Source organism: Chinchilla lanigera, unplaced genomic scaffold (genome assembly GCF_000276665.1).
Source record: "Chinchilla lanigera isolate Chin_1 unplaced genomic scaffold, ChiLan1.0 scaffold00075, whole genome shotgun sequence".
In the NCBI taxonomy this organism is placed as follows: Eukaryota; Metazoa; Chordata; class Mammalia; order Rodentia; family Chinchillidae; genus Chinchilla; species Chinchilla lanigera.
The window spans coordinates 7,063,181-7,079,834 of NW_004955476.1; the positions used below are offsets into that span (position 1 = coordinate 7,063,181).

The 16,654-nt window shown below is 40.2% G+C and overlaps 1 protein-coding gene across 1 annotated transcript in view; it reads right to left on the bottom strand.

Annotated features, from left to right (window-relative positions):
- Kif18a (kinesin family member 18A) overlaps positions 1–16,654 on the bottom strand; it is a 58,815-nt gene that overhangs the window by 4,499 nt on the left and 37,662 nt on the right. The window contains exons 14-15 of the mRNA XM_005401755.2: positions 4,550–4,985; positions 3,832–3,939 (exon numbers count right to left, since the gene is read on the bottom strand). Coding sequence (XP_005401812.1) covers positions 3,832–3,939; positions 4,550–4,985 — 544 coding nt within the window. The remainder of the gene's footprint in view (positions 1–3,831; positions 3,940–4,549; positions 4,986–16,654) is intronic.

Sequence of the window (16,654 nt, forward strand, 5' to 3'; positions counted from 1 at the left end):
AAAACCAAAAAAAATAAATAAGTAAATAAAGAACACATCTCATATTCTTTCAGTTGAAAATAGATTTCCAACTGGAATGTCTAGACAACTAACAACAACAACAACAAAATCAAACAACCAAGTAAACACAAGGAGAAACCCAAAACTCTTATTGAAATAATTATAAGACAAAACTAATGTACACAGTGTATGGCCTTGATTTACATATTTAGGAGGCCAATTAACTTATTCAAAATGGTCTACTCCAGTGATATTAAATACACCGTTAAGATTAAAAATAGAATATTCCCAAGGTTAAGTAACAAGAAAAAGTTGATAAGATTTTGGATTATTCAGTGCTTTTAGACTAATTTTTTATTTTCCTGAGGACAAAACCAGTATAAATAAGATATATACTTTTCTTCTTCATTTTTAAAAACAGAATATATGCTTGTGCATACACCAAATAAATATATATACCACCAAATATATATCTATATCTATCTATCTATATAAACATATATAGATAGATATATAAGACGCTTCTTTGTGGAAAATACCAGTTTATTACTTTCAAGCTCATGTAGATTTAATTAGGGAAAAGGAAGGTTAAAAAAAGTAATTATGTACATTTCTAATCTCTTTTAACCTTCCTTAATGGCAGGATCTAATTATTGGTACCAGAGGGAATGTAATAAGAGTAATTAATAGGCTGTGAAAAAAAATCCAAGTACCTTTATGTGTCCTTTAATATTACACAATATTAGCTGCTCATGTGGAAGTCCTTTAACTCACCTAGGCCACTCCAGATACACACTTTACACACCTAAACATTTCTTGCAAAAAATAATGACCAAGTTCACATTTGAAGATTATTTGTAGCTGTAATGTCTGCCATATTTAGTGAATACAACAGAGTAAAAGAACCAAAAACCTCCACATAGGCATGAATGACAAAGCTGACACAATATAAAAGGGTGACAGGATGGATGGAATAGAGAGAAGTAGTTAGCCAGGCTTCTTCCTGAAGTGACTGAGGCTCATGCATGCGCCAGACTAATCACTCAATTGAAATTCCTGTAGAAAAACACACCAGGCCCTCTTTAGCTGCAGAGTATTATTCCAAGACCATCAGGGGTAATCAAGAATACTGAACCTAATATGACCTATATTCTTTCTTACTTGAACATATTTATGATAAACTTTTACCTTTTCTTTAAAGGAAGCAAGCAATTTATGGCTTCTCTAAGGCATATTGAAATTGCTAGCACCACTACCCTTTGGCTCCAGGAAAACTGGTAAGTAAAATAAGGGTTAGCTGAGCACGCACTGTGACGTCCTGTGATGGCAGCTGATCTGAGAGCCGAGACACTGCTAAGGGTGGGCTAATGGAGTCACACAGGCAGCGGGATGAGGGGGGACAGTGGATTTCATCACGCCTCTCAGAATGACACTCAACCGGTAAGACTGCTACGCTGCTCATTTCTGGAATTTTCCACCGAATATTTTCAAGCCTTGGTGGTCTGTGGGCAACTGAAACTACTGAAAGTAAAACCACGAACAAGGAGGGAGGCTATCGAGCAAATCCTTAGATGTTATGCATACTCAGAGAAATGCAGGAAAAAAACAACTCAGGGACTTTAAATTAACAGCATTTCCAGTTCTGCTGTCCTTGGGTTTTGAGAGGCAAAGGCAGATCTCAAGTTCACAAGTCAGAAGATATGCTATGGAGCATGAGTAAGTGTACCATTTCTTAAGGCATTTCCTGTAGTCCACATGACAGCAGGTCCACAGTAGAAAATGGGAAGTTTAAAAAGACCTAAGGAGCCAGGCGTGGAAGCGCACACCTGTAATCCCACCACTCAGGAGGCTGAGGCAGGACTGCCACCTATGCAGTGAGTTCAAGGCCAGCCTGAATTACATAGTGAGACCCTGTCTCAAAAAAGGCAAAAAAGCCAAAAACACCAGACCAAAGGCCTGATACTTATATTTTCATAGTAGTACGGCAAAGAAAAACTGGTAGAGAAAATCAGATCCGCTTTACAGTAGTTCAGTGCATTTTGTCACCACGTTCATTTTGGAAGACATGAAGAATGTGTGATGAGATTCAGGCCCTGTAACTCGGTCTGCTCTTGGAGTATAGCTGTTTCATTACTATGTACTAAAGTGTGTTTCTCTTCGGGTTAGTCCTGCACGTAATGTGTAGCACTTCTCAAATGTATGATCTGTCTTTTACCAGCTTTTAAAAACTCATCTCCTCAAATACTGTTTTTCCACATTCTTTTTTAGCTTCCTGAGACTCAAAATGTACCCATCCCAGACTTCTGTAACTGTGTCCTCTATGTCTCTTCCACTTCTTTCCACATTCTCCATCTGTCCTTTTGTGCATGTGAAGAAACTGGTACAATGAATCACTAGTTTTTAATTTCAGTAAATTCTACCCTTTTGGTTCTACAATATTAGTTTGCCTCATTTTAAGAGAATCCAGTTCCTTGTCAAATTTTCTACATTATCTACTTTGCTGAAATTAATCACAGTTAAAAATTTAAAGTTGTTATTCAATACAGTAAGTTCCATTCTAGAAAAACGTTCCTAAGTCTGACAAAGTGAGTCTTACGCACCTTTCACACAAATATACAATATAAACTACAAAAAACCCGAACACACACACACAAATACAGTAAATCCCTGACTAAATAGTAGCACTGTACATTACTGCACTGTACAGTAAACACCCCGTAGCACAACTGTGATAATGTCCAGCAGACACGTGAGCTACTTCTGTGATTTGTTTGCATGTACAAACATTTGTTTGCAGATACAAACATGCGTGGTCCGTTTGTATCTGTGAAAGTTCACAACTTGAATGTTACTAAGTCAGGGACTTACTATAATTCCAAGCTCTGTAGTGTTTATGGATCACCGCTTCTCTGTTTTCCTCCCTATCGGCTTTTAGTCACTTGCCTGTGTCTCCTGGCACCCTTAGCACAGCCTCGCGAGGGTCTCAGGTGAACTGCTCGCTGTTTGATAGAGCCTCTTTTTTGTTATGCTTGCCAACTGCAAGTTTTGTAGCTCAGCCCCAACAGCATGTCAAAACGCTGCTTTGCATCGTATCTCTCGGCAGCTACCTTCAGGCTGGTTTCTGAGCTGCTTAGTCCATAGTGTAGAAACTGGCAAACTCTGAAGACAGGGGCTACACAAATGATTTTGTTTCCCTAGCTCAGTGAGTGCTGAGAATTCTGAACTTCCAGCTGCTGCTTGCCTGCATGCCATGAATGCAAAAGAGAGGTGGAGAAGCCCAGTGCTCCATAGCACGCTTGCCACTTTCTCTGGGACCTCAGACCCTCGGCTCCTGGCTGCCTTGTTTGTTCCCCAGGACTTCCAATCAGCCGTTACCGTACTTAACCCACCAGGACGGCTCGGTCTGACGTAGCTACACTGTCACAGCCAGAACCAGCAGACTCCTCACTTCATTGTACTTTTGCCATTTGTCAGAATCCACTAAAATGTAATACTAGGATGAAAGAAGTTCAGTAGTATTTAAAAGCACAAATAACTAAATGAGTAAAATTTGCTACCGGAAGAAAATTTAAAATTCAGTGACATTTTGAAAGCTAGACGACTTTTCAATTTACTTTTAATAATCTACAAGATGGAATATTTTATGTAAATGTCAAGTGAAATACGTGGGCTTTACAGTCTCCCTGCGATAACGTAAGTGCAGTGCCTCTTCACAGCCATTTACCCCAAGTGTGCTTAAATGTGAACCGCCGACCTGACTGCAGAAGTGAAAGCGCTGTGGAAAGAGGGTACGAAGCCGCGGCAGAGGCAGGTTACTGGGCGTGACTGTACCTGGCTAACTTCCGTTTCTTCTTGGCGGCAGCTGTCATTGCCATGTAGGACGGCATCGAGCTTGACACAGGTATGGGGTGTGTGGTTGAGAGCGAAGGCGGGGCAAGCCTGTCACGAAACAGTGAAAAATAAAACACAAAGACAGTAACTCTGGTTTATACTACAGAGACAAAAGGCACAGATAATTGCACAACTAGAGAACAGAGTCCGTTACTATAAAAGTTCCCTCACTTGTGCTAGGGTTTTGCTTTTTAAATACCATAGGCAGACGTGCTATTAAGAAATTTCTGCATTCCCCACAGCACAGAAAGGTGTGACCATGTGGATGAACGTTTGCTGAGGTAACATACAGCCCACCACTCCTCAGATGTATGAAAATCAGGGGAAAGGGGAACCTCCCTTGGTAGAGATGTTAGTGAGCAAGAGCGAGGGCGGCGGCCCTGCAGCGCTGGCCTGCGTTAAGGAGCCACAGCGTACAAGAGCACACTGTGTCCTAAAGTCTCGCGCAGCTTAATGCAGGTCACGTGACTCGATACCAAATTTAACGCTTGCAGTGGATTCAAGCTCAGATAATTAAGACTTAGACAAATACTGCTTTGTAATCAGGGTAGCATACTTGATCTAAGAAATAAATATCGCTAAAGAAGAAAAAGGAAGACAAGTTTAAGGGCTGTGTTTAAAAAAGAAAAAAGAACTGGCAAACATTCTCTTCTCATACCTTTCCAAAACGTTTTTGTTGTTTGGTAACGATTCTTGCTCGGGTAATTTACTATTCAGACTCCTGGCATCTTCACAGATAGAAAAGGTCGAGTTCAAACTGGCCTGTCCACGCTTTGCTCTCCAGTGAAGAGGGGTGTCTGTCTCGCCTGATGTGGCCAGAGGATTACCACTGCTTCCACGTGAGCTGACGGCTGGGAAGCTTGCAGTCTGTGGGCTTGGTTTTACCAAGGCCACTGGAGATGGATATGGAACAGTTTTTCTATAGTTCTCTGGAGTATACAAAATAGGCTGAAGTTCTTTGGTGAGAGAGTCATTGAGCTGCACAGTTTCAGACTTTTCCGTATGTTTTGCTTTTAAGGGGGACGGCATTAATTTTCTCCGAGTTCTTTTGTGTGGAGGAATTTGAAGCAGATTCGATTCACCTGAAGATGTGCCTGTTCAATAAAATAAAGAACTTCAACCCTGTTGCCTCATTTGGCAATAATACCATTAAAAATTGCTAATAATATGTACTTTTCTGCCAACAGACAGAAATTTGAAAGTAAGTAAGTTAGAAAGGAAGAAAACATGGTTTAATGCTAAAATCCTTTCAATAAAGTTAACTTACCAGAAACTTTATAACAAAAGTAAATGATAAATTCCTAATATTAACACCAACTTACAAGTATTACTCAGTGTCTTGAGACACCGAGAAATCATGAAAACAATTTTCGAACCAAGTCTACCAATTCACAAGCAACTGCCGACTTTCACACTTGACTTGAGTGTAAGACAACAGAAACACACTTAGCATTTGTACGCAAGGAGGTTAGTATTTGTCCTACTGTAGCACATCACCTGACTGTTAGTACTAGTTGAGTGAAAGTGTAGTCCACCTTAAAAAGAATGGCAGTAAGCAGTCAAACCCCAGGCTAAGGGCAGAACTGTATGCTATGATGAATGGTATATGGCTGACTCAGCGTACTAGTTGCTTGGTTGTCTCCCATATCATACTCACTCAGAATTTGCAAAAATCAGATTAATAAGAAAGGTAAATGAATGTAACTGGAAGGGTTTGGGCATTATAACTCTCATCACTCTGTAAAAGCCTGTTCCTCAAAAGTCATGATGACCTCTTCTCCAGCTTCTGCAGCTTTCCAGGCTCATTCCGACCACTCCAACATCTGTGTTATTCCCTTCCTCCTCCACCCAGGAAATGTGTATGATTCTCTACGGCGCTGTAATTCACCCTCTAACCCACATGTTTTCTTACTTCCTTTTACCACTACTTTCTTACATATCCGGGTCTCAGATAACTAGTTCTCTCTTGAATTTGCTGACGTCTATGAATCTCACTTCTCTCACATTTGTAGCTACAACATAACACTGTGTCATTCTTCCCATTCAAGGCTTTTGGGAACCCTTAACAGGAACAAAATATCCAGACATTTTTAGCAAAAGAATTCTTGGTCCTTGCTCCAAATTAAGAGACAAATTGTTTTGTTAGAAAGAACTTAAGTTTGGACTCCAACAGTACTAGATACACTTAAATACTTCAATATTTAAAGTACTTAAGGAACATCTCCAACGCCTTTTCTTAATGCTCCCCACGGCGCACTGAGTACGTATGTGCACGTGTGCTTCAGAGCCCGCTGTGCTTGTCTCTCACTCGGTGACTGACAGCTCCCATCTGCTTACCTCATGGTGGCTGACAGGAAGTGCCTCACCTTGGAGTGGACCGCTCAACAAAGAAACCAGAATTTATTATTTCTGCGGTATTTTCAAATCATGAGGTAAAATTCCCAACTGATGTTATATTCACTTTATTATGGTAATGCTAACTTACACAGCATAAATTTCACATATTTCAATAAAGCAATTCAAATTTTCAACCAAGTCAAAAAAATACATATATATCAGTCACCAATAGTATATGCATTATTCTTGTTATGTTAGTTGGCGGTATGGCTAGGTTGACAATTACCCTCTAGGAAATACAATTTAAAAACAGGAAGAAAAATATCATCCCTGTTCTACTAAGGAATTTTACTTTTCTGAGAACTAGATAAATGAGATCTAGATCTTAAAATAATTTTCCACTCCCTTTAACATGACATTTGTCAAATTTTCCATTACCAGATATTTTTATACTAATGCTGCAGTGTAAAGACAGTTACTTTTCTCCACTTGCTGCTACCACCAATTTGGTGGCTATTAATAGCTGGAAGATTAACTTCTTTTCCCATGAGAGGCAGCAGGGGGATGGAGGATAGAAAACTATATCGAGGATAGAGAACTGAATCGGGAGTCAGGAGACATGAATTCTATTTCTGGCTTCACCAACGACTCACTTAGTGACCTTGGGCAAACTCACTTAAAGCAGTGTGGGCACTAAACCCCCTAGTGAAAAGGCGACACCATGTTTTTATGAACAGGGAATTTTCTAGGCTTAGCTGACAGAAACACTTAGGGTTCAAGGGAAGCTCTTAAATAGAAATATGCTTCAACTGTTAGCATTAGAACTTTCTCTTTTTTTTTTTTGGTCGGTGGGGGTTTCCTGGTGCCAGGAATCGAACTCACAACCTTGCACTTGCCAGGCAGGTGCTGTACCGCTGAGCTAAATCCCCAGCCTCAACATTATAACTTTCATGGGAAAGGTAATTTACTTCCCATTTATCCATCAATAACTGCCTTACAATGATCTCTAAAACAGTACATTTCAAATACTGTCTGATTTTCAGTTGATCAGGTAAGCAAAGCTGACTGTAAACTGTGATATAAACCAAATTATTGTTAAAATGAGAACATGTGTTACCTGCAAATGCAGGTTTTATAACAACATTAAAAAAATGAGAACAAGACAGACCACAAATTTTAGGAATAAGGGTCACCCAGAGTCACCATTTCTCTTGTACATATCTAGAGGGGCCGCCTCAGGGTGGTGACCGGGCAGGGTCCCTCCACACGGACCAAATGCTTCCTGACAGCTCGTACAGAACACAAAAATGGAAACCTTCCCACAAGACACTGAAGAAATAATCACCTGGCCTCTGGGATAATCTAACCACAAATTCCACTCTGAATTCGGGATGACCACACTAACAATCTGTCAGTGGAAGGAATAGTCATGTCACAACGGTACATCTTCAGCTATAGCTTTCTGGTCCTAGAGCAAGCTGCAGGTGAAACACAGTGATGTAGTGGTTAACAGGGACAAACATATTATTACTTTATTGGGTGTGAAAGAAGACATGCTTCAGACATATAGCATGTACAGAACACAACTCTAGAAAATTCTCCACTTTTTAAAATCCTCTGAATTGTTCAATTCAAAAAAATAATATGAAGAGGCAAAAGGCCGGTGCAGCACTAGCCAGGGCTGACTAGTTGCTAAAAAAGGTTCTGGAGATGACTAGAGCAAAAAAATATGATTTAAAGATTTAGGTAAAAATTAAACAGTCACTCCACTGTAACTAACATAAAAGGATAATGATTCCACTTGTTAGTTCTTTTATATTACTACATGTTTACATTCCTTGTGTGGAGTTGGTACATGTATATAACACATCTTAATTCTTTTCTTTTCATCCTAAAACATGTACTAACCACCTGACATTTCATTTTGAACGTAATTCCTAGGGTATACAAACATAATAAACTATGTTTCAGGCAAGCTCTACACCTTAAGGGCATCTAGCAACTGGAGAGCATTGGGTCAGGAACACTAGAGGTCATCAGCTATAAGAACTAATGGGTAGGCCGGGTCTGTGTCTGTTAAGAGATGTACTGTAGTTTTCCATCAGAGGAAAAGGGTGCACAGTAAATTTCCAGAACAGCAGCTTTGGGGTAGTTGTCTAGATTCCCCTGATTCAGTTTCAGAAAACAATCTCTTAGGACTGCACAATCATTGGGCCAATAGAGCAGAATGATAAAGAAAGAAACTGGAGGTAGAACACAGTTCCCTTGGAAAAGTCAACAGGAAAGGAATCAACACCGTTGCAGGCTCAGAACAAGAGACCCTTAGAGAAAAGATAATCACTGAAATACCCTAGCAATGTGGATGCAACACGGGGGGAGGGGGGCAGGGAATTAAAAATGCGTTCTAGAAACTGGGATAGAGACGACTGGCAGCCACTTAGGAGGACAACAGGCCTTTCCTCCAGTTGAAGGAACCGGCTCAGTGCACCATGCACGGGCGTACAGGAGGTAGTTGGAAGCAATCTGTTTCTAGATCGTCTTTTTGGGACTTTTATGCAGTCACATATTGCAGCTTACTGCATTTCTCCTGCCTTGCAATAGTTATGACCCATGGGATGTAAGTGATAATAATATGAATAATATCAACACATTCACAAGAAGAAGTCACTCTACCATTTTTACTGTAGGACGATCATTTGTCTTATTTATGAAAGGAAAAAAACAAAAAACCTGTGGCAAGAGCTACAGATGACTGTACCTTCTAAAGAATCATGCCGGGCATGGTGGCACACACCTGCAATTCCAGCTACTCAGGAGGCTGAGAAAGGAGGATTCAGAATCCGAGGCCAGTCTGGGCAGATTAGCTAGACACTGTCTCAAAATAAAAAAATGAACATGGGTGGGGATGTAGTTCACTGGCAAGCATAAGGCCATGGGTGGGGGAATTCACTATTATCTAATATTCACTAAGCCGTGTTCCCGCCATGCAGGTATTGGGAATAGAACAGTAAATAAAAGAGGTATAAAACTGTATTTTTGAAGGGAGAAGACGGATGACAACAAATAAATTAACTGGCTGATGGGTAAGTTGTGAAGACTAGAAAGTAGACTGGCACAGAATGACGAGAGATTAGAAGGGTATGGGAAGGCCGTTCCAAGATGGGATTGACGATCTCAGGCCCCAAAGGTTATGAAGGAGCCACTGCTACAAAAATGTGGGAAAAGAGGCAGAGTAAATAACAAGTCCACAGACCTAAAAGGCGACCATCACTTTGCTGAGCTCCAGGAAAATAGGCTACTGTGACTGAAGTGTAGTAAGTCAGAGAGAGCAGAACTGAAAAGCAGCTACAGAGCTCAAAAGGGGCCAGCTTATCTTAGGCTTTATGGACAAGATAAGGATTTTGATTTATTCCGAGTACAAAGGAGTAGCTGGAAGATCTGAAGTGTGAACATGAGGTGGTCTGCTTGATGCTTAAGAAGAAGATTGCTTTGCTTGCTGAATGGAAGATGGAGTCTGAGTAGGTAAAAGCGGAAACAGGGAGATCGGTAACAAGGCTATTGGCACAGCTCAGGCAGGACATACTGAGGCAGACGATAAGTGTGGCAGTGGCAGCGCTGTGACAATTAATCAGCTACAACCACACCCTGGAAGCCCATCACACGCTTACTGACAAAAGCATGTGTGACAGGGAGTAAAGACGAAGAGCTCACACAGGGAGTCATACGTGGGCACCCTCGGGATTCGTGGGGATTAGGCCCACTCTGCCCTTGAGTCTCAAAGCTTGCACTCAAGTCTCTTAAATATAAAATTGGGTAATATTTGTACATGACCTCTGCGAATTCTTCCATGTACTTTAACTCATCTCTCTAGATTAAGTACTTAGAGTTCCTAAAACAATACTATACAGATTAAACCACCACCAACAGTCGCCTGTCCATGTTTAGTACTGATACACTTTCTCTCCCCAAATATTTCTGATCCAAGGTTGATGAGTCTGAGGAGGTGGAGGGCTGACTATTAATTCTACACGGGTGCGTTAATAGACACTGACAACTCTCCCTGAGGCCACAATCCCTCACACGTGTTATTCTTTTAGCTCTGCCATTCCTTGTTCTACAAACCTCCTTCTTGTCACCTCTGCACACCAGGCTCAAGTTCCCGCTGTCTCCACGGAAGCCCTGATCCAACTAACTGCAGACGTTCTGGGAACTGCTTCCTTCCCTCTCGAGTTGGATGCTCATGGACTGGCAGCAGAAACTCTCTGGGATTTGAAGAGGTGATTTCCTACTCAGAGATGATGTATATTCATCTCTACAATAGATTTATCCTGTTTTTGACACAGACATACTATGATTTCAGAAAAAAAGGACTAACTGCTACACTAATACCTTGTTCAGTTCTTTAAAAATAAGTCAATGCATTTTAATACATGTTTAACAAAGCTTGAAGATGCAAAGTGCAGTCTTTTAATGACTGCATGATTTTTCTTTTTGGCAGATGAGGAAGTTAGGAAGCCAAAGAATACTTGAAGAGCTTCTCTCCATGGGAAATGGGCTTTCTTTTTCATTGTCTTATTAAGAAATATCCACAGCATGAGACAACAGATGAAGGTTAACTCTATGAAAGACAGCCAGGTAACATGGGCAGGAGCATCTAGCTTTCCATCCAGATTCTTCTAAAAACGACCATGAGATGAAAACAGGGGAATGCTTGGTTAAGTGTTGCTAGTAGAAGAGTATCACCTGCCTACCAGAACAGTACAGGACTTTCTGAAGGGCACTGTGCAGCTAGGAATTGAAGACAGGAAGGCACAGCGGAGAGTAACTTATAATAATCCCTACCCTTCATCCTTTAGTGCTATCTCAGGAAATTAAGAAGACAGTGGCAGATATCACGAAAGTCCCTTAAGTTAAGGCTGGCATGAGGAGGTAGGTAGGATGGAGAGAGAAGGTGAGCTCAGACTACATATCCAGAACAAAGGTAACATCTCAGGACCAGCAGTGGTACTACTACGATGTCCCATGACCCAGTCCTAGCTCAGCTATTCCAGAGCAGAAAGGAACACAAGACAGAACATGCTAACCCTGGGGGCGTGGGACACAGGACATGTGCACGAGATGCTCTTGGGCAAACCTAGAAAAGTTCTACCTGAGAGTACTGGGACACTGCTTCCTTTTGCATGGTCCTGCACTGTTAGATCTGTAAACAGTAACACGTTTTCCTCAATTCTTTTTTCCTAGTAAGACAGGGTCTCACTAAGTAGCCTAGGCTGGTTTGAACTTGTGGGCTCATGTCATCCTTCTGCATCACCCTCCTGCGTTGCTGGACTACAACGATGTGCTGCCATCCCAGCTTTTCCTTCCTTCCTTTTGTAAGCACAAGTATACTTACAATGAGCAAACAGAAAGTATGATGTGAAAGGACGATACAGGGGGAAGGGTGCCCTACTCTTCACCACCACAATGCTGAACACTTGGGCTATTAAATCAATTAGGCAACAATGAATCAAAACATGGATTTTTTCTTTTTTGTACTGGGAACTGAACTTATGACTTCAGGCCTGCCAAGCAAGTGCTTATGCCACTGAGCTATATCCCCGGCCCTTAACATGGAACATTTACACCTGCATTGTAATTTAAAACTATTGCTCATAGATTTGACGATATGGGAAAAGCCTGTTAAATAAAGCAGCATATAAATTTTATGTACAGCATGATCTCAATTTCGACAAACCAGAAAGAGAGAAAAAAAAATCAAAGTATACAAAGATAAATCCCACAAGCAAAAAAGGCAGAAAAAGTCAGAGGAAAGAAGTCCAAAAGAAATATGGCAAAATTCATCAACTTCTTAGGTAGATTACAGCTGAGAAAATTTGTTTTATATAATAAATCTATATTGCTTCCAGAAAATTACAAATCACAACATATAAAACAAAACAAAAAACCCAGGAGCAATGTTGGAGGAGGGGGTGGGTACGAAGCCAGTAGTAAGAAGCAGGTTTGTCAGGCCTTCGAGGGCCTGGAGGGCGAGGGACCTTCGGAAAGTCTGGGGCAGCGCTGACACAGAAGGGGCTGAAAGGGCACCAGGCGGGAAGCAGGCGGGCCAGATTCCCTCCCTGCTGTGCTGACCGCCGACCGCCACCGCAGGCCTGGCCTCACTCTGTGTGAAGACCCAATTTTGCTTTCTGGACAAGTTGTACACTTGGGGGGATTAAATAATTACTTAAACAATGGACATATGCGGATTCCTGCCCCAGTTCTCTGAAAATCCTGGGAGCTGGCTTTATAGAGCCCCTAAGTGAAGCATCAAGTTCTTTTTAAGCGAAATATAAAATGAAAAAGAGCTAGATACCGACAGTGGTAGGCTTCCCTAAATTTGCTGGAGAACACTATTAGCAAAGCTTTGTCTATGGGTCCTGCCCTGCCCTTTATAATGCTTATCCATTACTAGCTCAGGAAATATTTAAAAAGATCTACAGGATGCTCTAAGGGATCGTCCACCAAATTAAAAACGTACACTTTTGGGTAGTTTGGTTAGTGTCCCATTAATCTGTTTCTGCATTATGGCTAAACACCCTACTTTAAAAAGCTTGCTTACCAGAGACACACACAGGCAAAAACATTTTGCTGGGATGCTCAAGTTCTAGAGGCTTCTAAAAAGACTTCTATTAAAACCAATTTTAAATTAACTGTAACAATAGTGCGGCAGTGATTAGACAAAGAACACGAACATTTTCATTATTAATAGTCCAGCTTCTAAACGTTACAGGCACTGCAGTGTGAGCGTACCGGCGCTTGTGTTTCAGGAGTACTGTGCACACAAAGTATGTGTTTAAGGGCTGGATGCTGCGCAGCAGTAGAGTGCTTGCCTAGCATGCACGAGGCCCCGGGTTTAATACCCAGGAGCTGGGGAAGCGTGCGCCACACCTTAAACACAAGACAAAATCAACGGAAGCTATAATAAAAATAGAATTAATTTTTCCTGACTTACTAAATTACACTTGCTTAGTGGTTACATCAAATTATGAATAAATATTTGGTGCCTGGTTAAATGCCTGGTAAAGAAGTAGAGAAAATTTAGATACGCATTTGCCATTTCCTATTTCTTTCAAATTTCTAGTATTTTAATACTAGTGTAATGAAAGCAACACAGGCATTTTTACTTTGATAATGAAATACAGGAGTGTCTGATAAAGAAGTAAATGTAAAGAAAACCCTTTGATAAATTGACTGCATATACTTGTCCCTTAAGGGAAATATATAAAAATGTATTTATTGGTTATATTCTTCTCTAAGCAAAATGTCTACCTGTGAATGTAATCTATTCCAATATTTATATGCTTCAAATATTTCATTTTTTTCTAAGAAGTGTATCCCATAGACTTGGCTGAAGACTGAATTGTTTCTAGAAAAAAAAAGTTTTTTCATGTCTATCTTCCTAAAAATGTTACTAAGGAATGTTGATATTTTCATAATTTTAAAAGATTTAAAAATAATTTTTATTATAAAAATTTTCTTAAATGTAAATTAGAATTGTTACACATATTTATACATATAACATTAATGTATAAAAAGACACATATTACTTTTTACCTGATTCTGCTAAAGTAATTAACTAGGCCAAGACAGAAGAAATAAGGTAGTAAGCTAAATCTTTCTCACACATAGAAATAGCATTTACACACAGATGAGTCCAGAAATAGCAGTACAACATAGTACAGAGAAACACTGGGTAAATACTGGAAGACTGCTGAGGTATCAGCAAACATTTCTATAGAAAACAGAAATACTGTTTTACGTCCATTTTCTTAGGAGTAGTTTGAAGCAATATTGGTATATTTTTACATTTAAATGGTTCTCATAATAAGAAATGTCCTTGAATTAGCGCACTGAAAATGACAAATCACGTCCAAATAATTCTAAACCAAATGCCTGATTGTTACTTCAGCCCTATATAGGAGAAAAAATCCCCTTCAAGGTACAAATGTTGTGTAGGAGCGAAAAGAACCAAGTAATACAACCCCGTGCCAACTTTGTAAGAGTCCTGCCTCACAGGAGTGCTACAGTCACCAGGCGGGCTCCCCACTTTAAAAGGGCATCTAACCACTGAGGAACTCCACAGCAAGAGAGCCGCAGTGGCAACAACCTCCCCCACAGAACGAAAATTCAGTATTGGGTGACCTTAGGGGGAATTTATACTTCTTAATTTACAGTTTGTTTACTGCCAAAAAATGACACGCTCAAAGGGGTAATATCAATCACATTTGTGGGTGGCGCAGTTGAAGTAGCATCTCCTGTCTTCCAGTTTACTGCTCATTTACCCGGAGGTCAGTCAGGTAAACCGAGTCACACAAAGTAGTGACATACATGATTAACATAATGACCCACACAAATCATACTCACTTCACAGACCCCCAAATGTGAGTAGATGGTAACATAGTGCTTCTTCCCCCAATGAGATGCTATCATCTGACTACTGTGATTAGAAAAGAAAATAAGCGGATTACATATGGATACCTTTGTGACTTATGGCTGGGTTACGTAACAGCTAAACATCTGAGCATGTGCTAGGCCAGGGTCCAATCTCCAGCACGTAGCATCGCTGGGCAAAGGCTCCAGCACTCATGCACGTATACGCAACCATGTCTTTGTACCTGTGTGTCAGTCTGTCTAGCTGAGAAAAGTAGTGCTATAAAATTAGTAAGAAAAGAGATAAGTGAAAAACCAGGAAAGGAAATGAACAGGTGGCTCAGAAGTAATTATAATTAGACTAAGAGCACAGGACAAAATGCTCACTATCATTACCCATTTATGATGGGACTGTACAAGTTATAACAGATACGGGGATGTAATGTGACAATACCAAGTGCTTTAAAAATGTACATAGTCCTTGATGTGGACATTCTACCTCTAGGGACCTAGCCTAAGGAAATAATTAGACAAGCTGCAAAATAAATACAAACAGATGTGTACTGGGGTGCAGCTTTTAAGAGCAATAAAGTGAAAACAAAATAAATGTTTGTTAGTAGGGGATTAAATAAATATGCATCTATTAAAAATGACTTACATTCATATTTATTAATAGGTAAGTGTGTCCCAACAAGTGGTTGAGTAAAAAAAAAAAAGGCTAGTTTTGAGCTATAGGTATAACAGATCTTACTGTTTTTATTTTTTAAAAGAAAGCAAACTACATACATACACTTAGAAAGAAAAAGTCCAGGAGGCTATTAAAACAAAATATTAACACAAGTTAATGAAAAATATCTTATTTTTATTGGCTTGACTTATTCTCAAAGTACGGTTAAACATTTATTGCCCAAATAACATTTAAAACATTACCGAAAGGGGCCAAACCCAGAAATGAATGTTTCCAGCTATCAATAAAGTTATACAGCTAAGACAGGGTGCTACTAATTTCTATTGGTTTATTGAAAGGAACAGTTAATGCTTAATTTTTTGATCAGTTTTGCAAGCCTGTACCTGGTAATCTGAACAACTACTTTGAAGATAACTAAATGTAATATAACAACCATTATTAATATCCTATCATCTTTGAAATCTTTTAATTTTCCTATCATCTTTGAAATTCTGTATCAGTTTTAATGCTTTTAAAATTTTTTTTAATTCCCTTTAAAAAAAGAGTTAAAGTGTGTCGGCGAGAGGAAAGGTAAGAGAGAAAGGTAAGGCGCTGCAACAGCAGCATGAAGAAGCAGACACAGCACGTGGAGGAGTACACGTCAGGCAGGCCACACTCACGCATGGGAAAGCTGCTCAGGGACTCTGCAGGGCGGGGTGGGGCCGGCTGCTGTGCCCGCCGCCCGACTCTGACCGGGCAAACCCTCGAAGGGCCCCCTAAATACACTGCACCCGAGGAGGAAGATATCGGTGGCAGTGCAGAGGTCCAACTGGTGAGGAGAGGCGACAAGAACAGAGGCCAGTTTAGACGTCACTCCAATTTCTCACTTCTTTGAATTTTCTCAAAATGTCATAAAAAATTGAAATAAACACCATTCTTTTCTCCCTCTTCGTTTCACGTAAATCTCTAAGACACAACTACTGACTGACAATTCATGTGGTTTCATAATGTAAGGGGCTCTACATTTATTTTTTATTCTGACTATTTCACAGATGGTTCCTTTAAATAAAGTGACTAGATAATTTATCACTAATGAGTTTACAATCCCTCTAATAAAAAATGGACAGGCCTTTTGAGGTCATCTTTTGATGTGCCACATCATGTGTTCGGAATGATTTTACCCAGAGGAACTCATTTATCAAAAGCTTAAGACTGCAAATGTTAAAAGATTTAGAGCTGTACATTAGCGTAAAAGGCGAAATGCAGTATTTAGCAAACATGAGTCACAGGCTGCGAAGGAGGGCTCATGACAGGCAGGCAGTGATGAATGAGATTAGATCTAATCGAAGC